We start from the raw sequence: 25,042 nt of genomic DNA, 5'->3' as shown, positions 1-25,042 counted from the left end.
TATGGTAAAAAGAATTGAGCAAACTATATCCAAAAGATGTATTTGTTATTTTTAATACGTTGTCCAAGTTTAAATATACTTGAACTTGAATTTTAGTAATGAATGATTTTTGTTTCTTATCACATGAACCCGAGGTTCTTATTTAGAGCCTGTGGAGTCTCTTTTTAACATCAGCTTTGGTACACTAAGCGGAAGAAGGCTATCACATGATCTTGTGTTCTATGGACATGTATATATGTTTCACTATGCGCACAAATTATTATTATTCTTTTGGATTTCTTCTGCGTGGTTTCGTCTTGATGCAGAACTCTAAACATGTTACACTTGGCTACATGGATCTTGCTTGAACTAGCCTATATCACTTTTATCATCGCGTATCTTAGCTTGGAACCTTGTGACAACATAGTCAAGCCTACTTGGCAACTCGAGAAATACAAGATAAGTTTTCTAATTATTTTTAACAAATTATTTTTGTTGTGATACATTTTGAGATATCTCACAATAAATTTTTTTTGTGACGTCGTGTTTAATTAACCCAATATTATATTGGACTTCTCTTGTCTTGTATTTTTGTTTAGGTTATTTCACAGACATCGGACATGCAATCTCGTTGTAAGGCCCATTTATATTATATCGGGCATGCAATCTAGCTGTAAGGCCCAATTATATCACAGCGGGCATGCAGTCTCGCTGTAAGGCCCTATTTTACAATATCATAGCGGGCATGCAATCTCGTAGTAAAATCCAATTATATTATAGCGGACATGCAATCTCGCAGTAAGGCCCAATTATATCATATCGGGCATGCAATCTCGCTGTAAGGCCCAATTATATCACATCGGGCATGTCATCTCGCTATAAGGCCCAATTATATCATATTGGGCGTGCAATCTTGCAGTAAGGCCCAATTATATCATATCGGGCGTGCAATCTCACAGTAAGGCCCAATTATATTATATCGGGCATGCTATCTCGCTATGAGGCCCAATTATATCACATTGGGCATGCAATCTCGTTGTAAGGCCCAATCTATGGTTCAAAATTTTAAAAGCCCAGGCAGGTCTGGCATTCAAGGACCACATCAGTGGAACTAAAAGCCCAAGCAGGTCTGGCATTCAAGGACCACATCAGTGGAACTAAAAAGCCCAGGCAGGTCTGGCACTCAAGGACCACATCAGTGGAACTAAAAGCTCAGGCAGGTCTGACATTCAAAAACCACATCAGTGAAACTAAAAAGCCCAGACAGGTCTGGCACTCAAGGACCACATCAGTGGAACTAAAAGTCTAGACAGGTCTGGCATTCAAGGACCACATCAGTGGAACTAAAAATCCCAGGCAGGTCTGGCACTCAAGGACCACATCAGTGGAACTAAAAGTCCAGGCAGGTCTGGCATTCAAGGACCACATTAGTGGAACTAAAAGCCCAGGCAGGTCTGGCATTCAAGGACCACATCAATGGAACTAAAAATCCCAGGCAAGTCTGGCATTCAAGGACCACATCAGTGGAACTAAGAAGCCCAGGCAGGTCTGGCACTCAAGGAACACATCAGTGGAACTAAAAGTCTAGGCAGGTCTGGCATTCAAGGACCACATCAGTGGAACTAAAAAGCCCAGGCAGGTCTGGCATTCAAGGACCACATCAGTGGAACTAAAAGCCCAGACACGTCTGGCATTCAAGGACCACATCAGTGGAACTAAAAGCCCAGGAAGGTCTGGCATTCAAGAACCACATCAGTGGAACTAAAAGCCCAGACAGGTCTGGCATTCAAGGAACACATCAGTGGAACTAAAAACCCAGGCAGGCTCAAGGACGACATCAGTGAAACTCAAAGTCCACTTCAGTGGTCTCAAAAGCCCGGGCAAGTCCGGCATCAAAAGCCCACATCAGTGGCATAAAAAAGTCCACATCAGTGGCATCATAAATCCACGTCAGTGGTATTCTCCAAAGCCCGACCAAGCTCGGCATCATGTAATCCCATGTGACTCGTGGTTATCTTAAAAGCCCGATCCGCTCGGCAACATCAATTGTTATCTACAACTCTTTATTCGAGATCGGTTTTAATCAAACCTTCATCTAGACCGTTTGTTGAAAACACATCACGCGGATTCAAATCTGGGCTGTCCAAGGAGACACATGTAGTTCGGGGTCCGGTCTACATTCTTGGTCTAAACTCATTCTTCTTTTAGACCAATTAGGGAGGTACTATTGTTATCCCGAGAAAATATTTCAACCCGATATGACCCAACATGTCAAGGTCCAGCCCAGTTTGGGCTATGTTGGACTTTGATCAAAGCTGGTCATTATGGGCCGAATTGGACTGTTTCTAATGGGCCGCAAGTATTCTTTTCGAGTTCAGGTAGGACTCTGATATATATGAGATAAGCCTGGATCTTTTTAAATATTCACAAGATAGAGATAAACTTAAAAATGATCAAATGGATGAAGAGTCCTAGTCCAGGACATGTTATAATTCGAATAGGTAACTTACTCTATTTTTTCTATAAATACTGGTATTGTTATGATTGTGTTCATTATTCATTATTTATTACTCACTATTCATTATTCATCACGCATTCACTCTCACTCTTATATTCACGTATTCATATATCTCAGTTTTCGCATTAATCATATCCTCTGTCTTCAAGCCACTGACTTAGGCATCGGGGGGGTCACGCCGAAAACACCTTCGGCGCCCCTTGACCTAGCTGTTGCTTGCGCAGATTTCATTGATACCCGACCTAACCTGTTTCATAGAAGATTTGAAGGATCCATTCTACCCGACCGAACCCGAGGTAAAATTTCAACATCATCAAAATCTATTATTTATTTCCAACTCATAAAAAAAATCATTATCATAGATTTCCATATTTTTTAAATATCCCCAACAGAATAAAACTATGTCATTACTAAGAACATTATGAACTAAGGTCAGGCATTAACATATTCAACACAATAAAACTCAGGACCGAATGACTTGAACGATCTATTTGTGTTTCTCATTTCAAATCCATCTACATTACCACTAACTATAATAATAAAAATAAATAAATTAATAGAAAGTGAAGTTAGAAATTCATTTAATATAAATACATTCAAACAATCCAAAAATACCAAATCTAAAGCCCAATAACCAATATCCATATAACAGCTGTCGATGGTCTTTACAACATCTATCAACCGGGCAATGAGACCACCCATGCATCATCATAGGCTGCTTATTTACCAATTCACGTGAGATTCAATGATTTTTCAGTAGATTCCACATTTATTATTAAACATCCATGTGTGATTCATCTGCGTCGTGAAATTGTGAAAAAAAACCCGGAAAAATAGGTGAACTTAGGACGATCAGTTTCCGTACAAGTGTAATCTCGCTCGAGTTTGAAATCTAATTATAATAAATCCTGTCCGACACAACAAGTAGATCTGCATCTAATATGTTTGTCGTGTACTTTATTCTAGATCTGTTTCAGACACTCCTGAATAGTCTAAAGGAAACTTGGAACATGTCAAATTCTCATGCTTGCTGTTGCTGGTGTATGATCAGTAGATGGAACCCCTGTTAGATGAAAAAAGAAACAATCAAAAAGGGACTTAAGAATCTAAGATAGTCGAAATATTGGACAATATATATATGTAGCAATTCAGACAAGGGATGTATGAAACATGAAAGAAAAACATTATATTTAACGAAGTAATATATAACATATGTACCTTTTAAGATCTGCCTTCAGATTCCTGTATGTAAATCCTGATGTCTGATTCCTTTCCACTACTTCAACCATAGCACACATGCTTGGTATGAGCCTATTGCTTCCTCTCTTCTTCTTCTTTCGAGCAATGTTATTGATGGTTGATTCGATCTTAGGATCAGAAAACTTGACACTCGAAGCCGAGCAGAGCGCAAGATCATGGGAACGCTGATCATTATTGGAGCACGGCCGGGTGAAGTAATCTATCTCTTTCTTGAATAGGGATCCGACAGTGCCTCTTGTCCCTATTGCCACCAGATTCGGTTTCGCGGACTTGTTTTCGCGAGGCACGGGGCCGGAAACGTAGGACGTTCGTGCCATCATCATGATTAGTTTATGAGGAGAGAATATTATGGATGCTTGTGGTTGCGGAGTTGTGGTTTGGGGACGTCTTGTCTTGTTGGAAGGCTTGCTTAGAATATGAGACATCTTGGGTTTATTTCATTGGTAATTTGTGATGTTGCATGAGGTATTTCTTTGGCTTATATTCTAATCTAAAGTGGAGCCTGGGAGAGATAAGACAAGACAGACATCGTCATTGGGTCGTGATGTGGTCATAAAATTCATGTGGATGCAATTAAGTCATTTTAAGCATTGCTTTTGTATGATCGCAATTTGGTTTTGTATGATCGCAATTTGGTTTACTCGCGAGTTCTGTATCGAGCTCGAACTAAAATAATTGTGAGCTTGAACTCGATTAACAAGCTCGGATTTTCGTACTATATATGAAGCTAATATATTTGGCGACTTGGCCATATAAGACAGTACTGAAAGTACCCAACTTCAAATGCTACTCAAATCTCTTGGATTTGTTCTCGGCCTTGATCAATTTAAGCTATAAGTTGACTCCACTTATTATTATTATTATTATATATTATGCTAAAACTCTGCGGTCCTTCAATGTCTACTGGGATAAACTCTTGGGCTAACGCAATTGCTAGCAAATTTTTGCTAGTTATAGATGAACCGTACTAAGCAAATTCAGTGCGACGGATTTAATGCTCAAGAAAGTATTGGTAGAAGAAATTGAAATCGTGATCACTGTGTCAAACACTCACATACACCACCAACTCGGATATTTTGAGAGGACCGGGCGGACTCCACTTGCTTCTAGGTTTAGGGTCCTATATCTAAAATCCCGTGAAGTATACATTATTTAATTTTGTTTTCTTGATTGATGTTTAAGTTATACGAATTATGTTACCAATTATATGCAACTTATCGGTGAACCTAACTTTTTCCCTATTGGTCTTTTTTTTATGTTAGTTGGTGGAATAAAAAGTGATAAATACCTTTCACGTGAGAGCAAACAGAGAGTTCATTGTTTGGTGAAAGAAGTGTGTTCTTTTTAACCCATCTTCCTTGTGGGGAAGGAAATTAGGGTCATGGGAACCAAATGAGATGCGTTTTGATCATATCATCACGTGAACTTATATTTGATGATAAAGAGCATAAATGTGACATTATGACCCAGATGGATGGTATAGATCCAACCTATATAATCAACGGTGGAAACAAAATGGATGTTCTTGAGGGCGATTATCTAATTAAACTCATTATATTTCGATTTCATTATGTAAGTAATATGAGGTACTATCTAAATGCTAGCATCTATAGTCCATTGTGACAATACATGGACATTACAATGCAGCAAGTAGATATATATAACATTTCGTTTACTTATATATCCAATATGAAGTTATAGGGATCTAGCAGACATGCACCCATTAGATCTATTGTCATTTTCACTAAAATGCGCTTTGTGATTAAATTAATGTTATATATATGCTTAGTGAACACATACATTTTTTAGGATTAAACACTAAATTACCACTAGACCAAAAATTATATATGTTACCTATCTAACAATATAAAACGACGTAGTGTCATAAATTTGACGCAATAAAATTTCTTGATGTATTAACTCTCGTTTGGTGTAATTGGTGGCATGCATCTTCTCTTTTTCTTTAGTATAAATTAATAACCTTAAAATGTAATGTTAAGGACCACCTGAAGTTATCAAACAGGCATTATACGCCGTTTAAATCATGGGAATATTAATGTGGATCACTTTTGTGTCGATTATCCCTTTTTAGGTGTCTCCAAATCCAAGTGCATAGGCATGTTCATGTGGCTTGTTTCCAATTTGTGGTCCTAATCCCCGACATACATAATTTATCATTCATTTATTTGCACAACAACCTCAAAAATTTCAGGTAACCCTTTGTACATTATGAAGCCTAAATTGCGATGAAATTAACAAATTGATCCCAAGTTTAGCATAAAATGTAATTATGGAAAGTCACGTCATTAATTACTTCATGTTAGTTTAATTAATTTAGGTGATACCTAAACAACGAATTAAACGTACGTTATTTGTGTGTTGTATATATAACAAATATAAAATTAAGAAACATTATATTTCTGGCCGTATATATAATTTTAGACTTTTTTTTAAAAAAAAAATTGGTCATGTTAATTATGAATTTACATTTTAGTCATATAACTTGCATTTTGTTTATTTGACCGAAGTGTTTGTTCAAAATTACTTATAATGTGGTATCCGCGGATGCTGACATGGATTTTTGGAAGACCACATAATATTCTAACACATATATATGCAAGTTTCTCTCCAAAAATATCTAGATCAACATCTAGTCCTCCACATAAGATACCATAGAATTCGGTCAAATAAACAACATTTAAGTTGCATGACTAAAACTACAATTAACTATTACCGGGACCTAAAAATTAAACAAACATGCAAATTATTTGACTAAAGATGTTATCTACGGTTAACATGATCAAAATAGAAAAAATACAAATTGCACCACAAATTTATGGGTATTACATAAAATTAATATAGTTTGTGAGGTATCTTTTTCTCTGCTTCGTTGTAGGGCATATGAATGCAATAAATAAAGAAGGAAGGGGCAACGGACAGACCTATATATTGTTAACAGCAACCTTTGTATTTCATTTATGATTCGAAATAACAATTTTGGGAGGGACAAAGAGAATATGTTGTCATATTATCAATAACATATAATTGGGCCTCCTATATATTGTTGTCCGACAGAGACGGATCCAAGAATTAGAATTAGAGTGTGCTTGAACTTAATTTAATAAATTATATATTATTATAAAAAAATATAATATATTTGGAAATTCATTTGAAAATTTCATGAATTTAGAGTAATACAACAATAAATAAGACTCTAAATTTTCATTTTTTTGGCCACTATAATTTATTTAAGGCAAAAACAAATAATTTCATTATTCAAGTAATATATTTTTCTCAAAATTATAAAAAATATCACTTTTTAATACATTCATATCACACAACTATTATAATTTTAAAAATTAATCTGAAACAAAAAAGATATTGCATTTGTATATGTATTTAAGACTTGAAAAGCCGAAGTCATAAGCTGAATTTTATAGAAATTTTATACAATAAGCATACAAGATTTAAAATTTACTACACTATTAATTATTTTTGAAATCATATATATATATATATATATATATATATATATATAACCTAGCACAGCCCATTCATAGATTCGTCCATGGTGTCTAAGTTGATAGAGTATGTGAACTTTAGACAAATGCTCATAAGTTCGATTATCTCAACCAACATCTTATCAGGCTAGCATGCCACACAGTGTTTGTTCAGTACAATTTATCTAACTAGCTAAGTTTACAGACTATTGCATTAAATCGAATTTATTCAATACATTGAAGAGTGGAAGTTGCGGCTTCCCACTCATGAAAAAAATATAAATTGAGATTTTCTTTTATTGATTAATTGAGATATTTTTGGTTTTGAGTTCCTAGCTCTATCATAATATTCAACGGCCTCATTTTTAGCATATGTACCCAAAATCCCCTCGATCAATTAACTAAAAATAATTAGTTATTGATATTTGAGACAATAAAAAATTATCAATATTCACAATATATTAGTGAATACTCTTAAAAAAAATGTGTATGAGTGAAAAAATACACATAATAATAAATTAGTATTAATAATAATAACAACAATATAAGAATAAAATAAAGATGTCGAAAATTAAAAAGAAGAGTGGAGTTTGAGAAGCTTGCTCTCAATATCAGAGCCAGGTTTCGATCCTGGGACCTGTGGGTTATGGGCCCACCACGCTTCCGCTGCGCCACTCTGATTTGTTGTCTATTCTTCTGTTTAGTATTTATATAAAGTCACAGAATTGATGTCCTTCAGACCTGCTCATTTTTTGTTCCACTTGAGCCCAAAACGTTATTATTATTTAATTCAGTGATAATTGACTAAATATTTTTAATATTCTTATTATAAGACCCATTAGCATAGTCCCCAACTTCATCTCTCCGAGCACTAATTGATATAGAAGTTTGCACAAACATCACATAAACAGAAAACACGAAATATCTATCACACACATATATATTATATAAAGTCAAAAACTGTATCATGATCTTATAAAATTAAATCACATGGACCTAACAATTATGAATATAATCGAACAACAAAATGTATACTGATAAAAAAAAAACTAATTAATCATCTTGATTGTAGTTTGTGTATACTTGAAGACAAGGAGACGAAGTCCCCAACTGTATCAACCTCCGAAGGTTTTCTATATAAGTTGCTTCCATGTCGACGCCATTCGCGCCTTTCTCCTTGGACAGATGAACGAACAGATTCTCCAGAACGAGCCCGAATTTGAGCAAATATCTGAGCACCACTATTTCATCATCTGTCCCTTTGAATCCCTTCACCTTCACTGTCTTCAAAGTTCGTTTCAGACATCGATAGTTTCTCCGATGTCGTTCGTCGCGAATCAAGAATGGATGTTCCTCGAACTTGAATGGAGGTTCGTAATCCTGAAATCATCAAAATATCAGACACTTCAAAATTATTATTATTGTATGGTTTCTCTTATGATTCATAAAAAATAGGAAAAATTGCTTTTTTGGTTCCGTATGTTTTTTACTTTGCGATTTCAGTCCTTTATATTTTCAGATTTCAGTTTTAGTCCGCTATCTTTATTTTTTTAGGCAATTTTAGTCTTTTTTCCGACGTGGCGCTGACTTAACACCAATTCAGTGCTGATGTGGAGCTGACGTGTACAGTGCCACGTAAGCATTTTCGAATAAAAAGGACCGAAATTGCCAAAAATAAAAAAATGCGAGACTAAAACTGAAATGTGAAAACATAGAGGGCCAAAATCGCGAAGTGACAAACATATCTGACTAAATTTGTAATTTTTCCTAAAAAATATAAACCGATAAACATAACATAATATAACATAATACAACCATATATATAAACATGCATCCGAAAAGAAGAAATTCATGTGCACAAATGTTGCACTGATCAAGTTATTATTATACGTATACATATAAATTTATGTCTCACCTATCGAGAGATGTTTATATCACTCGGAATGATAAACTGCGCCTTCTTAGCAAGAAAAATTTGAAACTTGGGAAATATATTTTTAAACATAATAATCCACACACGTCCGTACACGTAACACGTTTAGCAATTAGCTAGCTTTTAAATAAATATTATTATATTATTATAAATATATATTAAACGAAATAAATTACCGGGAAAATCCTCCTAGCGCCCAAGTGAATTTCAAGAAGTTCCAAATGTGGACAACTCTCCAAGAAAAAGCTTATCCCATAATATTCATTCATATGCAACTGCGTCTTCAATATCAAGTGCCTCATATTTTTAAGCTTCGACTCCAGCGACAGCGGCTCTTCACACATTGGTAACACCTTCAATGCAACATTATTATCAATTAGTCGTGGTGACACACATGATGCATGTATATAAAATAAATGATACAATATTATTATGCTTATAAATAAAATTCATGATATAATATTATCCACGTTCTCCTTCCAAAAAAGGGATACAGATAACCAACATACCAAATACACTCGTTTCAAAATCCCATATATATCTATATATATATATATATATATTTACCTGAAGCATGTAACTGCAAATGGTGAGAACCCTGACGCTGAAAATTTCTAAAAGCAGATTGTAAAGCATCTGCCCATCTCCTTGGTCCGAAACTTCGGATTGAACCCCGAAATCAAACACCGCCTCCTCCATGTTCCTGTGATAATCCATCCCCACATAAGTACACAGACCGTAGTATTTGAAGGTATTCAACAACGGCGCATCGATGGATATCGATTCGGGCTCCATACATTTGTCGATAACAAGAACCTTCAGTCTCTGCGCGCCGATCATCATTTCACTCACGTTCCAGCATCTCTTAAGCCTCAGATCCTCCAACGAAGGGCACATGGCTACGAATCTGTTGAGAGTGTAGCCGGGCACTTCGATCCATCCCAGATAAACATTTTTCAGTGCTGCAAAGGTGTCACATCGGAGGAAATCGAATCTGCAGGCGGACAAATGGAGGGATCCCAACGTCGCATGTGGTCGAAAGAAGGGGAGTTGGATGATCGTCTGAGGTTTATGATCGATACCATGTAATTCCCACGAAGGGTCGGAGAAATCGAGATGAACTTCTCTGGTTTCCCGACGGATATTCCCCGAGAAAAACTCCACGCATCGTTGCATGTCGGAACCCGGAGAGATGACGCTGCCGGAGAAAACGACCCGGAACCTTCTCATTTGAGGCGCTCGGAAGTTTTGCATCCATCGTTGCATGAAATGCATGTAATCCATTGTTTGGGAATCTGATCCATTGGTGACGAAGAAATAACTCTGGTGGAGATCGACGTCCCCGGTGGCAGTCCAGAAGTGGCGCCACCTTCTGGAGAGGACAGAAGTTCTGACAGCGTCTCTGAATGGGAGAAAGGAGACGATGATGAGAATGACAGCTTCAGGGAGATAAGAGAAGTGATCCATTAATGGATGAATGATGATAATGATGATGATTCCTCAACAGCAGGCAAAGAAATATTATTCAAATCTCCCGCGGTGGGCTCGGCTAGAGTAGTACTGTTTCAGCCTTAATATCAATATATCAATCAATCAAGAAAGAGAAAGTCGAAGAAGAAATTTTGTTGCATGTAAACATGCATGAATGAAGAAATGATGATTATATGTAAAGAGGGGAAGGGACGTTGGATTTGATGGATAATCGACGCAGTTATTGTGAAAAAAGGAAAGGATGCGACTTTTATCGTAGAGATCAGACGCCGCCAATGGTCGGGACTATTGCTTTATTCATTTTGACTAAATTTGATTTGATTTGATATATGGATTTTTTTGAAAAACATTAATTGATTAAAATGACAATAATATATTTCGATATACGCTGTGGATGTAATGGATGTTTTTTTTTTTTTTAAATTTATGTCACAAATAAATCTTTAATATGGCTGCATTTAAGTTTTATTAATAGCATGATTTCGAAATGTGTCGAATACAAAATTCATATTTAGAGAGTGTTTAATTGAGCTTATATGTTTTTTCAATTTGTTTGATAAATTTTTTTGGTCAGTTTATACGATGTTAAAATAAGTTGTTTAATTTATTTACTTATAAATTAATATAATATTATATAATTATTTTTTAAAATATAAAAAACAAAAAATAAAAAAAAATTGTTCATCCCAAGGTAAAGTGACTGCTGCAACACTATAGTACCAGGGACACATGTCATTCATTGGACATAGAAGGAGTATTCCTCCCGGAGGAGCATAGACGTACCACTCCAACCTGATCTGAAAAACTAGCCGGGGATTGGAGTGGTTTCTTGGAAGATATTTTGGAATTTGGCATTAAATGTTAGGATTGCCAAACAGCTGTTGAGGATTCTATATTTCTATCACTGTTTTTTTATTCGATGTTAAATTTTTCTAGATTTGATTTAATATTTGTTATTCAATAAAAAGTTTACTATTGCAAATTTATTGACATGATATAATTGAGCTCATTGCATCAATACTCCTTGTAAAAATAAAATTTCAGAAAAAATTTACAGAAAAACAAACACTATCGTATACCAAATATGATCCACCAAAAAATTTCATAAGAAAATCAATGTTCGAGTCCAAAATTTATCCAGAACAGTTTTTCGGTCGTTATATTAATACCTCACCAACTCAAAAGCTTTAGATTCTTACAACACAGGAGATCACCCTCTTCGGTATTTCTATGCTGCAACCAAACAAAAAGGTGAATGCCTAATTTAGATGTTTCAATTACAAAAGCGACAAAATTCAAAGTGTGGCGACGATAAGTGACGTGTTCATACAACTCCAGCATTTCCCTGTATCTGTGCCATGCTTATCATACATAATTATACCGTTTCTTGACGGATTGGGACTGTTGCAATGCTGTATTGTTAACCACAGCTCTTGTATTCTTGGGAAGAACCATTACGCATTCAAGTAGTCTTCCCAGCCACCTTTTTCCAGTTTATCTCCCTTAACTAAGACCTCATCTCTTCTATCTTCAAGGTATTGAGCCATCCTATATGATTTAAATGGAAAAGGTCGGTGAGAAAATTTCTGGAGGATAAAAAAAAAAAGATTTGCACAATTCTCTTATTTGATTAGAAAGCGAGAGAGATAGGCCGACCTAGCTTGCAAATCAATGTCACTAATCCCTAACAATCTTACTGCAAGTAAACCAGCATTTGTTGCATTGTTTATTGCCACTGTCGCCACTGGGACTCCCCTCGGCATCTAGAAAACACAGACAAGTGAAAGTCGGTTGTATCTCGGGTATAGACTGCATTGAGTACTAATGACGATACAAGTATAATTAGAGAAGTCATTTTCTCTTTATCAACTTCAAATAATGAGACCACCATTTTCTTGGCCAGAACAGTGGATTAAGATATTGGAAACTCCAAAATGAAACATATCGGTGTAAATATAAGATTATGCCTCATCATGGGAAAATGAATGTGGTTAGCTCCTAAGTTAAAGACATGCTGTAACAAGGGCATTGACAGGTATTGCCTTGAGCAAGTTATAGAAGGTTGAGCACGGATTTAGCTTAGAATAATGATTTAGATTTTCAAAATACGATGCTTTCTTTCATTTCCATGTGCCACAATTATACCCTGAATTTTTTTGCTTCCTCACCTCACAGAATATCTATTATTATTACTTTTATAAATTGAACAATTGGTTAACAAAGATAGATTAAAGTAGGACAAATACCTGAACAATAGACAAGAGGGAGTCAAGTCCATCTAACGTGGATGCTCGTACCGGAACACCAATCACAGGCAAGGGGGTCAATGCAGCTACCATGCCTAATCAATTGAACAAGGTTAACCAGAATTTACTCCAAACTAAAGATGAAATTCAAATGTCATGCCTTAACAGGCACCTGGTAAATGAGCAGCACCACCTGCACCAGCTATGATAACCTGAATTCCACGACCCCGAGCAGATGCGGCGTACTCAAACATCATTTCAGGGGTCCGGTGGGCTGAAACTATTCTCACCTATACAATGAAGTTCGATGAGTTTTGACTTCAACAATACCAACAACCATAGTTACGATGAAACAAAATCACCAACAAACATGCAGTTTTTGGCAATAACCTCAGTAGGCACATTAAACTCTCTTAAAATCTTTGCAGCATCCTTCATCACAGGAAGGTCTGAATCAGAGCCCATTATGATCCCGACACGAGGTGAACCTGCATTAAGAGGGATCTGCCGATCATATAAAAAATCAGTTTAAAGAAAAATCATGTTTGCAAAGCAACACCATGCAACTAGTTCCCCTCCCCTCAACACAAATATTTTTTTTATTTATTTTTCATTGTCAAGGGAGAGAATATCACACAATATGGAGAGTTCTCACAAATCATCAGCACCAAAAAATGGTATATCCGTTGCCCAATCCCTTTAATTGAATGAAATAATTATGAGTAATGAACTCCAAGCTATTACAGTTACAATTCATCAATTGTGATTTTTTCTAAAACAAAACACACTCTGAAAACTTATAGCACACCCAAAATTTTGGGGGAGGAGAGAGAGATTGTAGAAGAATAATTTATAATTTAGATAAATGTTTCAGGACAAGTGAAAAAAAATTTGAATTAGCAATTAATGTTTTCTTCACCTCATTCTTTATATCCTCCGAGATTTTAGCACAAAAAGACTTTCATCCAATTTTATCCCACTCTTGTAACAAACTACAATTAAACAAAAAACCATTTACAGACTTGAAACAGGCAAGTCTGCATGTTCCACAAGCTGGATACAAATTTAAAAGTCTTAGCAGGTCAATCCCTAAACCAACAAAGAAAGCAGGGGGCATATAATATAATTAATAAAATGGAGGACAAAAAAAATAATTATGAAGACTTATCTGAGAGTTAGAATATAAAAAAAATACAAGGGCATTACGAAGGCTAAAATATTATGGTCAAAAAGTACACAGCTTTAACAAACAAAAGAGAGAGAAATTATTCTGAAATTTTTAAAACTTCTTTCAACTATGATATATCCAATCCTTATTGATCAGCATTATACATTAAGCAAGATGAAGAAATATCAAGTCACTCACTAATAGACATTTTAAATCGAATAACACGACTAACCTACATGCCGGTCATCTGAGATCTCCTCTCCTAACATGGATTTTAACTGAGCTTCAACAATGCCCATAGAGGGGCCGACAATTGTGATGTGACCCATCTTTCTTTGCTTCCTCATCTCTGCAACACTACATAAATTGTCATCAAACCATGCAGACCTGAGAGAGTAAATAAAATAGAACATGTGCCCTGAGCAAAAGATTGACTAACCTGGTTTGTCATACCAATGAACTGATGCTCCAGGGATTCTCAATGCACTTCCAATTAATTGATTGGCAAGTAGGAAACCTAGTTCTCCCTATATTCAGAAACGACTTGTATGTTATTTAAAGGCTGGTAGCCATTGAAGACAAATTCTGGACTTAGAGACAGTATTAGCTACTGTAAAAAAGAGAGAATTCTTTTCTTTTATTTCAGTACAACTTTTTTACATTGGATGCTACTATATTATATAATTTACAATACAAATCAAATCCCAAGATTCTAGATGTAATCTATATCTATCTATAAATAAATAAATCTTGTTACCAAATAAACTGATAATATATAAAAGATAAGATTTGATTTAATTTAATCTAAATATTCTACACTCCCCCTCAAGCTTGGCTATAGATGTTGATGAGTCCAAGCTTGTGAATAAGAAATTCAAATGAATTTTCTGTCAGGCCTTTAGTTAGTAGATCAGCTAGTTGATGAGAAGTGGGAACATATTCGATGTCGATTATGCCTCCATCCAATTTTTCTTTAATGAAATGACGATCTACTTCCACATGCTTCGTTCTGTCATGATGGACAGGATTATGAGCTATACTGATGGTAGATTTGTTATCACAGTATAGTTTCATGGGGCTTTCAAATCCGATTCTCAATTCTTCCATCACCCTCTTTATCCAAATGAGTTCACATATTCCATGTGACATGGCCCTATATTCAGCTTCAGCGCTGCTCCTGGCCACAACAGATTGTTTCTTGCTCCTCCACGTTACCAAATTTCCCCACAGTAATGTACAATATCCAGTTGTCGATTTTCGATCGAACCGGCCCAATCTGCATCAGTGAATCCTTTTATTCCCCTGTCGCTGGTTTTAGTAAAGAATAAACCTTTTCCAGGTGTTTGTTTCAAATATCTCAAGATGCGATACACAGCATTGAGATGACCTTGACGTGGAGCATGCATATACTGGCTGACTAAGCTGACTCCAAATGCAATGTCCGGCCTTGTATGTGAAAGATAAATAAGTCTTCCCACAAGGCGTTGATACTTTCCCTTGTCAACTGGCTCACCTTCCAGCATCTTCTCTTTATTACCAAGTTCAATTGGGGTCTTACTTGGTTTGCTTCCCAGCATGCCTGTCTCTTCCAGAAGATCTAAGGTGTATTTCCTTTGAGAAACGGAAATTCCATTCTTGCTCCTTGCTATCTCCATCCCTAAGAAATACTTTAATGATCCAAGATCTTTGACTTCAAACTCTTTTGCCATCATTTGTTTGATTTTGTTCATTTCTTCACTATCATCTCCGGTGATAATAATATCATCAACATACACAATGATAACAGTGATCCTTCCTTTCTTAGAATGTCTCATAAACAGTGTGTGATCAGCCTGTCCCTGTTTGTACCCAAATCTCTTGATAGCCTTTGAAAACCTGTCAAACCAAGCTCTAGGAGACTGCTTTAAACCATAGAGAGATTTGTTAAGTTTACAAACAATTTCTCTTCCTAGATTCTCCGTAAACCCCGGAGGTTGACACATATAGACTTCCTCTTCCAACTCACCATTCAAGAATGCATTTTTAATATCGAATTGATGCAGAGGCCAATCAAGACTGACTGCTAAAGAGAGAAGAATTCGAACCGTATTGAGTTTGGCAACAGGAGCAAAAGTCTCATTATAGTCAATCCCAAAGGTTTGTGTAAAGCCTTTGGCCACCAGTCGGGCTTTATACCTTTCCACTGAGCCATCCGCCCTATATTTTAGAGTGAAAACCCATTTACTGCCCACTGCACACTTGCCCTGTGGTAATTTCACCAAGTCCCATGTGTTATTTTTCTTAAGGGCATCCATCTCTTCTAGAACAGCATTTTTCCACTCCGGAACAATCAATGCCTCCTCAATAGACCTGGGAATAGATACACTAGATAGATTTGAAGTAAAAGCACGAAATGGAGGTGACAGTTTTGAGTAGGAGACAAACTGGGAGACAGGGTGTTGGGTACAAGACCTTACACCTTTTCTAACAGCTATGGGCAAGTCTAGATCAAGAATGGAATTGGATATACCTGGTTCTTTGGGAGGTTCCACTACCGGGTCATTTGTTTGACAGTGAGTGGGATCCATGACTTCTTTTTCAAACTGAGGTTTTTTCTTGCGAGAGTAGACTTGTAGTTTTTGCTGTCTAGGAACATGTCTTTGCTCTGTGTGACTAGGAGAGGGGCTGGAAGGGCTGCTGGGCAAACTGGGTACGCTGCTGGACGAACTGGTAGGGCTGAGAGGAGGGCTGCTGGATGAAGAGTTAGTTGAGTTGAAATTGGGCAGTGGACTGATATGTACAGAATCAGTGGGTAAAGGTATATCCAAAACATCCCAGAAGCCAGATTCACTCTTGTTTTCCCCCTGAATCGCAGCGGATGAGAAATAAGGAGTATTTTCAAAGAAAGTAACATCACACGAGACATACATTTTTCTGGTTTGAGGACAATAACACCTATAACCCTTTTGTGTTGGAGAATATCCAACAAAAACAGTTTTGACAGCCCTAGGATCAAGCTTGCTTTGACCTTGGTTATGGAGATGGACAAAAGCTGTACACCCAAAGGTTTTTAGAGGAATATCATGGGGTTTAAACACGTGAGTATAGTGCTTCTTGAGAACAGACAAAGGAGTGTTGAACTTTAGAGGGCGACTAGGTAGGCGATTTATTAAGTAGGCGGAAGTTAAGATAGCATCCCCCCACAAATATTTTGGAATGTTCATTGTAAACATAAGGGCCCGGGAAATTTCTAACAAGTGCCTATTCTTTCTTTCCGACACTCCATTTTGTTGTGGAGTATCAACACAAGAGCTTTGGTGTATGATCCCATGCTGTGATAAATACTCACCAAGACTGGAATTAAAGTATTCCTTCCCATTATCTGTTCTTAGTATTCGAATTTTGGCTTGAAATTGGGTTTGTACCATTTTATGGAAAATTTTGAATGTGCGAGCAGTTTCAGATTTATCTTGAAGCAGAAAAACCCAAGTGACTCTCGTGTGATCATCGATAAATGTGAGAAACCATCTTTTTCCACCTGAGGTGGTGACTTTGGAAGGTCCCCATACATCGCTATGGATTAAAGAAAAAGGTGTTGATGGTACATATGGTTTTGGGGAAAAAGAGGTGCGAGTTTGTTTTGCAAGTTGGCAAATTTCACAATCAAGTGACTCAAGCTCTTTATTACTGAACAAATAAGGAAATTGATGTCTTAAATAAGAAAAACTTGGATGACCAAGTCTACGATGCCACAAAATAAGTTCTCGACTCCTAGACACAGAAAAAGACACATTATTAGACTCGAACTTCTGTCTACTCTTTGTTGGATCATTCTCGAAGTAATAAAGGCCGACATGAACCCTAGCACTGCCAATCATCTTCCCCGATAGTAGGTCCTGAAATTGACATGAAGAAGACATGAATTTAGCAACACAGTTACTGTCTCGAGTCAATTTATTAACTGAAATCAGATTGCATTTCAATGCAGGAACATGGAAGGCTGCTAACAGAACCAAAGTTGAGGATAATCTTATGTTACCAATTCCAGCAACGCCTGTCCTAGAACCATCAGCCAGTATAACAGTAGTGGGACGTGTGCAAGGAATATAGGTACAAAAGATATTTAAACAACCTGTCATATGGTCTGATGCCCCTGAATCAATGATCCAAGGATCCAGAGAGAAATATGAGGATTTTTGGACAGAGAAATTTTTACCAGAATGAGCAATTGAACATGAGCTAACACTGGGATTGACCGAAGATTGATTGAGCAGTTTGCAAAGTTGTTCAATCTGCTCTTTAGTCAAGGACATAGAAGTAGCATCTGATTTGCCATCGGCAAATTTGGTCTTGTACACCTTGCTGTCCTTTTTCTTTTTAGGCTGCCAGTTCGCAGGTTTCCCATGGAGGTCCCAACATGTATCCCTGGTATGTCCAGGATAATGACAATGGTCACACAGCGGACGATTACTTGACTTTTGGTCGGGATTATACTTCCCAAAGGATGTGGGCTTGTGTGAAACAAGGGCAGAACCTTCTGGTATAGATGTAACAACCGAAACATCAACAAGCATGACTTTTCGGCGAGTTTCTTCCCGTCGAACCTCAGCGAATGCATCTTCAGCCGAGGGAAAGGGCTCTCGGGCCACCACCCGACCGCGTACTTCATCCAAGTCGCGATTAAGCCCCGCAAGAAAATCAAATACTCTTTCCTTCTCGATGTTTTTCCTCTGTTTGACACTGCAGTCCACACAGGTTGACTCTTCCTCTAAGAAAAGGTCGAGTTCTTGCCAGAGGTCTTGAAGATCCGAGAAGTATTGAGTGACAGACTTTGAATCCTGCTTCATTTCTTTGAGTTTAGAACGGAGCTCAAAGATCTGAGAAGCATTACCAAAGTCCGAATACATACGTCGGGCTGCGTCCCATACTTCTTTGGCCGTCTTGAACCAGAGATATCGTCGGCTAATTTGAGGCTCCATTGAATTTATGAGCCAAGCAAGAACCATCGAATTCTCGACCAACCATGTTTTGTATGAAGAATCGGTGGATTTGGGAGTTGGTAATTCACCGGTGATGTACCCCAATTTTCCCCTGCCACAAATCACAATTTTTACTGATTGTGCCCACTGGAGATAATTTTTTCCATCTAGTTTGTGGCTTGTAATTGAAGAGGATGAGTGATCGTTCCCCAAAAAGGTTGTGATGGGAGTGAGGGTTTTTCCGGCCGTGGAATCGGCAGAATCAGTACTGTCTTTCAAAGGGGAAGAATCGGATTTGGCCATTTTGTAACCTTAGGCTTTGATACCATGTAAAAAAGAGAGAATTCTTTTCTTTTATTTCAGTACAACTTTTTTACATTGAATGCTACTATATTATATAATTTACAATACAAATCAAATCCCAAGATTCTAGATGTAATCTATATCTATCTATAAATAAATAAATCTTGTTACCAAATAAACTGATACTATATAAAAGATAAGATTTGATTTAATTTAATCTAAATATTCTACAGCTACCATGGACAATCAATCGCGCTATCTCCCCTATAAGGAAGGTTACACCAAACTAAACACAACAGTTCATTGATATGCCAACTACCACCTTAACATTGAATAAACACCCATCTTTTATCTAATTCCTCGAGGCTTTGTAAGAATACTGAATCATCTATCATAACATGTTAAATCCAGCAAAAGACATCAGCTGCCAAAGAACTTAGTTTGGAAATTTCAAGTAGTGACAAACAAAATAAACAGCTACTTTGGAAATTTCGAATTTATTGGCCAGATGAGGTCAGTTTATGTCGTTCTCAAAGGCAATGCATAAGGGTTTGTCGAATAGTAAAATTACCTCCTCCTCTCCCAGTATATTGTACATGATAGCTGCTGGAGTTTTCATCGATGGATTGCCTAGTGGAAGACCAACAACGGCCCTCAGATGGTTCTCATATTGTGAAGCAAAACACGACTCAATTGTGTGATGCCCACTATTATGAGGTCTGGGTGCCACTTCATTGAGTAAGACCTAAGGAAATTGGACATTTAAGTAAGCACAAACAATCTACACAAAACTGCAGAGCTAGAACACCTGTATGCAATTATTTACATGTAAAGATGCATCAATATTGAGTATGTAATGCAAGTGAAACAATATGAATCAATGTATAACCTGGCCATCAGCTGTCAAAAACAACTCAACCGCAAATATACCAGCGCCGTCTAAAGAACTCACGGCCTTGTATGCAACATCAGTTGCAAGTTTTAGAATCTTCCACGATACATTGGCGGGGGACTTGACAATGTGACAAATGTTCTCCCTACACATATAATGCAGGTACCAAAATATTTAAAGTACATGAAAAGTTCTAAAAATAGTTAAAGACAAATAGATACCACACAAAAAAAACTAGTACTGGTCCAAAGTAATTTAGCAACGACCAACCAATCGGCATTTTTATGGAGCAATAGGTTTCCCAGAATTGGAACCCTGGGATTTGAGTCACATCAAGCGTCTCGAGTGTACAATTATTAAAAAAAAAAAGTGACTGTAATTGCCTGTGGATAGTTTCTACAACAGGATAGCACGCCATAGTATTATCTCGTCCTCTAGCCAATATGACAGAAAGCTCCTGCATTGAAAACAAAGGATAGAATTTAAAACCATTTAATCGTCTAGTCTAGACATTGTATTATTACCTACAAAATGAAAATAATATAATATATCCCTTAAATTTTCCATGATTATGAAAACAATTTATAAATTAAAAACACTGAACTGTTCAGGGTGGCATCTCTCAACATCATAATTTATGCTTAATAAGCAGATCGAGTTATTAGAATAAACACCACAACATATAATAAATAAACCTCAAACTAAAAATAATAGAAGTGTTGAGGGAGCAGTTTACATCTCTCAACAGTCAACACCTACTCTAGATTTACAAAGTAGAGTTCAAGTATGGACACCAAAACCCGTCCTATCTATTTCAAACATAAAAAGAATCATAGAAAACAATTAAAGCAACAATACGAAGACCAGTATTTTACCAAATTTGGCAGCAAATAAATTAATAAAGCTTTCATAAACCTTAATTCTGAAGTTTGAAAGTTAATGAACCAAACTTATAACTAGATTCTACATACCAGATCTTTTGAGTTACAATCATCATTTCCTTATCAATATGCCAAGTAACTTGCATAATAGGGTTGAATAAACAAGTATAAAGATGCATGCATTCCACCAAGAATCATAATGTGGCTTTCATCCCTTTCGACCTACCTCAGGAGATGAGTAATACCATGGAGAAACTGCAAAATCAAGTGAAAATGGCCGCTCAAGAAAGTGGAGCAGATCAGCGGAAGACAAAAATCATATCCATACTTCTTCAAATATTTGTCCCACCTTCCCAGCAAAATTTCTACCCATCCATATAGTTACAAAAGTTGGCTTACCGGTAATACAAGTTATCAATTAAGACAGATATCTATCAGAGCATTACCCAAAATCACACAGAATTTACAAATATCTCCATATTGGTAGGGAGAGAGAGCAAGCATGAAACCATGATACTACCATACACAGCATTTCAAATGATACTACCATACACAACATGTCAAACAAAATCCAATGACTCACGGCTAAATACAGGTATTACATGTATTTGCAAATTGTTGGGGAGAACAAACATGAAACTCTAAAGCGGATACTGGTGATGTGAGCTTATGCTATCATGAAGACGGGACTGCTCACAGAAGCTAACCTTCACAAATGGTGTCCATTTCTCAGCATATAAACCACGGGCATATCCTCCGAGGACTGCAAATGGGCCACAATTCAGTTACAATGACCATTTCAGCAAAGAAAAAAAACTCCAAATTGATGACAGCAAAATGACTTATATGAAGTTGGAAAATGAATTTAGTCGTTATATATGAAATGTGTTGAATCATAACGAAAAAAAAATTGTTGCAAAATGTCCAGTTATGAACTTATCGCAGTTGTAATTTTGAATAAGATCTTAGAAGCCACAAAAAGTCTGCTGCAAATACAAATATATCATAACGGAATTCAATTATCAAACTAAGAATTGAGGTAATTCAAAACACAAGGTCCTACTTAACAAATGAAAATAAAGCAAAAAATTTGGTCAGCACAACCTTCCCCAGATATTAAAATAGACTAACAGCATGAGGAAAAGTTTACACATCCAAAAGTTAACTGAACGCGAATTTACCTCCCACAGCCGATGATAGTTCTCCTTCGTTTTTAGCAACAGCATTACCTCTCCCATCATAAGCTAGCCTTTTGCTCTTTATCATCAAAGGATAACCAAACAGATCACCAGCTCTTTTCGCACCTTCAAAATCATCTATCTGTCTCGGCCATTTTTTATTCATCAGAAAAAGAAATTGCAGCACTTGCTTTTAAAGCAATTTAAATGTTCATCTAAACCATTTTCAAGGACTCTTGCCAATATGGGAATACCTGGACGAATTTAGGGACTGGTATTGCATGTCGAGAAAAATGCACCTTCTGAAGATATTTATCCTATTAACAATTATGTTACTTTGTTACTCAAAGCACAAGCTAAAATAAAGATAGGAATTTCTAAAGAAGGCAGTTTATAGTACATGCTTTCAACTGACCCAAAACTCAACAAGAAAAGATACATACAAATTGAACCTACAAATGATGCCATAAACACTTCCATTTGTTGTGTACAATTGACACGTTACACCGATGTGAACTGATTAAAGAGTTTATGATATGGTATAATAATATGAACCTTGATGATTTATGTATACCCAAGAAAATTGTCAGACATGCTATATGAGTCATCAAATAGGTGAGTAACTTCAATAATTTCTCTCATTACATAAGGATATAAATATCTGAATTCTCTATGGTTCGCGATTTTTTAAAAATTTATTTTTTTTATTATAAAACAAAGATATTGTTTAATATGCATACTAAAGTCACACATACTGAACTGAAGTGCTTGCATCTCAAGAACAATGACAAAAAGGCTATGCGGCAAGGGCATAGCAAAGGTTCCCTTCCACACAATGAATTTTATAATAAACACTATAACAGTAGGAAATAAATTATCACTTCACAGTCACACTGATACTTGCACCACAATTCTCACAAAAACAAGTTGTAAATAACTGAATTTACGGTTGGGCCACTTCCACTTGTACTTTTATTATGCCACGGCAATCACTCAGAAAAATAAGTAATTTTCAATTTTGCTCTTCTAGTCTTCTTTATATTAAATAGTAATGTCTTCTTAAATACATAGAGCATGATGAAGAAGTTCAAATGGAAAACAGAACAGAAGAACACCATCGTGATAGGACGCATCAGTAACACATAGAAGTAATATTAGTGTTAGACTATAAACATACCAAATCCCGAATTACTGATATATTTCACGTATGAAATAAAACTGTTGACTAGGAACTCACAAACTTGCCTAACATGAAGACACCAGGGGCACAATTTTGTTACGTAGATAGAGTTGTCTGTTGCAGTTCGGGTAGCCAAGAAGTTATTGAGAGCAAAATCTAAACGACGGCACATCAGCAACATGCATTACCCATATAATGGTGTAATTCATACATGAAGGATACTGGGCAGAAACACAAACCTGAATAATTCGAATAGTTGAAGCTCTGGGTTGGCAATCCACCCCTTCTTGTTCAAGTTTCTCAAGAGTAGCAGCATCAACGTGCTCGATTTCCACAGTTAATACTCCACATCTAACCCAATCCGTGATAAATCAACTAAGGTTCACCAAACAAGAGAAGTAAATGAAACGAAAAATTCAAGGTTTTGAGTCCAACCTTTTAGAAAATTCTGTTACTGTAGCACTGTCATCATAGCTTCCAACCATATGATGCTGGCACAGGCCACTTGCTGGACAATTCTCAGCAGGGTCCAGAACAACCACCTTTATTCCCATGGGAGAAGCTGCTTCACACAACATACGACCAAGTTGCCCACCTCCAAGAACACCTACAACTGTTTCAGACAAACCATGGACTTGTGTGTTGGTACCCCTGTGCAATGGAACATTGTGAAAAAAAAAAATCAATCAGATCATAAACATTTGAAAAGTAAAGCACTTCAAACATTCATATTCTAGAGGCAATTTAAACTGTCTGAGAAGATTCAGTCAGAGATTGCCTTAAATACATATGAAACATATATGCGTCTGAATTTTGTTCCCAATATCATATGAGCACAATTGCACCAATCCAACCAACTTTAGAATTAAGAATTAGGATCAAGTGCAAAAGACACGGACGGTGCATCAAAATTGTCTATCTAAATTTCCTCCAAAAAATTAAAATAAATAAAATTTGTCTATCTACAACAAAATCATAGCAGTCTAATTGATTTGACCACTACAAGAACTGTGATTCCGAAGTAGTTAACAACTCCCATCAGCCAACATTTCTTCCTCCTAAGTTCTAACCACAGAAAACGAAAATTATGTAAAGGTAAATGTAATGCTCGCAACTTATTTGCATTTTGCAAAACAATAAATACTAAAATTATAAGAAGAAGAAAAACAAAAACGAAAAAAAAATTACTGTATTTCAGTACCTGGGTGTAACATTTCGGGCATCCAAAGAAGCTCTGCAATGTTTTCGAGGAATCTCATAGTTAAGCAGAATATTGTGAGAACAAGAAGAACTATTGTTCATCGCAACAGAATTACTCGAGAAAACCGTGTTCTTGTCGGAATTGAATAAAGCTAAGGAAGGGATTTGAGTGAAACTCAGCCTTTTCATTATGCTCGGTCGGAACTCAAGAAACATCGCCCGGGCAGGAAGACGAAATTTGGGCTGCGCCGTACGATTATAATTTGTCCGGGCGGACTGTGTTTTTGCCCAGGTTGGCTTAATGGGCTTTAAGTATTTTAAGCCCAAATTCAAAATACCTTTTTCACTAATGGGC

General features: G+C 36.5%; 3 protein-coding genes and 1 non-coding gene across 5 annotated transcripts; all 4 read right to left on the bottom strand.

Moving 5' to 3' along the window:
• Positions 1-3,544: 3,544 nt before the first annotated feature.
• On the bottom strand, positions 3,545-4,074 carry LOC140890264 (uncharacterized). The gene is made up of 2 exons (XM_073298025.1): positions 3,716-4,074; positions 3,545-3,560 (listed from the first exon to the last, which is right to left on the bottom strand). Exons 1-2 carry the CDS (start codon positions 4,072-4,074, stop codon positions 3,545-3,547), a joined length of 375 nt encoding a protein of 124 aa, XP_073154126.1.
• Positions 4,075-7,866: 3,792 nt separating this feature from the next.
• TRNAM-CAU (transfer RNA methionine (anticodon CAU)) lies at positions 7,867-7,938 on the bottom strand. The gene has a single exon. It is a non-coding gene; the product is annotated as a tRNA-Met (tRNA).
• Positions 7,939-8,310: 372 nt separating this feature from the next.
• LOC140890263 (F-box protein At3g62230) lies at positions 8,311-10,657 on the bottom strand. Its single transcript, XM_073298024.1, has 3 exons — positions 9,758-10,657; positions 9,367-9,543; positions 8,311-8,637 (listed from the first exon to the last, which is right to left on the bottom strand). The coding sequence occupies exons 1-3, from the start codon at positions 10,655-10,657 to the stop codon at positions 8,311-8,313; spliced, it is 1,404 nt and encodes a 467-aa protein (XP_073154125.1).
• Positions 10,658-11,766: 1,109 nt separating this feature from the next.
• LOC140890521 (phosphoribosylaminoimidazole carboxylase, chloroplastic-like) lies at positions 11,767-24,941 on the bottom strand. 2 transcript variants are annotated; one of them, XM_073298370.1, is made up of 16 exons: positions 24,689-24,941; positions 23,923-24,138; positions 23,727-23,838; positions 22,562-22,624; positions 22,311-22,449; positions 21,837-21,892; positions 20,632-20,705; positions 20,246-20,393; positions 19,928-20,101; positions 14,535-14,622; positions 14,328-14,444; positions 13,318-13,415; positions 13,100-13,217; positions 12,928-13,022; positions 12,338-12,444; positions 11,767-12,229 (listed from the first exon to the last, which is right to left on the bottom strand). In XM_073298370.1, the coding sequence occupies exons 1-16, from the start codon at positions 24,901-24,903 to the stop codon at positions 12,136-12,138; spliced, it is 1,914 nt and encodes a 637-aa protein (XP_073154471.1). In that variant the 5' UTR covers positions 24,904-24,941; the 3' UTR covers positions 11,767-12,135. The 2 variants fall into 2 exon arrangements, with proteins under 2 accessions (XP_073154471.1, XP_073154472.1); XM_073298371.1 differs by lacking the exons at positions 20,246-20,393; positions 20,632-20,705; positions 21,837-21,892; ... (3 more) ...; positions 23,923-24,138; positions 24,689-24,941 and having other exon boundaries at positions 14,328-14,452; positions 19,928-19,947.
• Positions 24,942-25,042: the final 101 nt, after the last annotated feature.

This window comes from Henckelia pumila, chromosome 3, assembly GCF_033568475.1.
Source record: "Henckelia pumila isolate YLH828 chromosome 3, ASM3356847v2, whole genome shotgun sequence".
Classification (NCBI taxonomy): Eukaryota; Viridiplantae; Streptophyta; class Magnoliopsida; order Lamiales; family Gesneriaceae; genus Henckelia; species Henckelia pumila.
The sequence above is the reverse complement of the archived record's forward strand: the minus strand, read 5'-3'. Positions and strand labels throughout refer to the sequence as shown.

Excerpts from the sequence above, each read along its gene's own strand:
- LOC140890521 (XM_073298370.1), bottom strand. The coding sequence starts at position 24,903 with ATGTTTCTTGAGTTCCGACCGAGCATAATGAAAAGGCTGAGTTTCACT. Across the intron at positions 22,450-22,561 it reads CAGTCCCTAAATTCGTCCAG|ATAGATGATTTTGAAGGTGC; the intron begins GTATTCCCATAT and ends TGGCCGAGACAG. Across the intron at positions 13,023-13,099 it reads TGGTGCTGCTCATTTACCAG|GCATGGTAGCTGCATTGACC; the intron begins GTGCCTGTTAAG and ends TCAATTGATTAG.
- LOC140890264 (XM_073298025.1), bottom strand. The coding sequence starts at position 4,074 with ATGGCACGAACGTCCTACGTTTCCGGCCCCGTGCCTCGCGAAAACAAG.
- LOC140890263 (XM_073298024.1), bottom strand. The coding sequence starts at position 10,657 with ATGGATCACTTCTCTTATCTCCCTGAAGCTGTCATTCTCATCATCGTC. Across the intron at positions 9,544-9,757 it reads TTTGCAGTTACATGCTTCAG|GTGTTACCAATGTGTGAAGA; the intron begins GTAAATATATAT and ends GTTGCATTGAAG. Across the intron at positions 8,638-9,366 it reads GCGCTAGGAGGATTTTCCCG|GATTACGAACCTCCATTCAA; the intron begins GTAATTTATTTC and ends TGATGATTTCAG.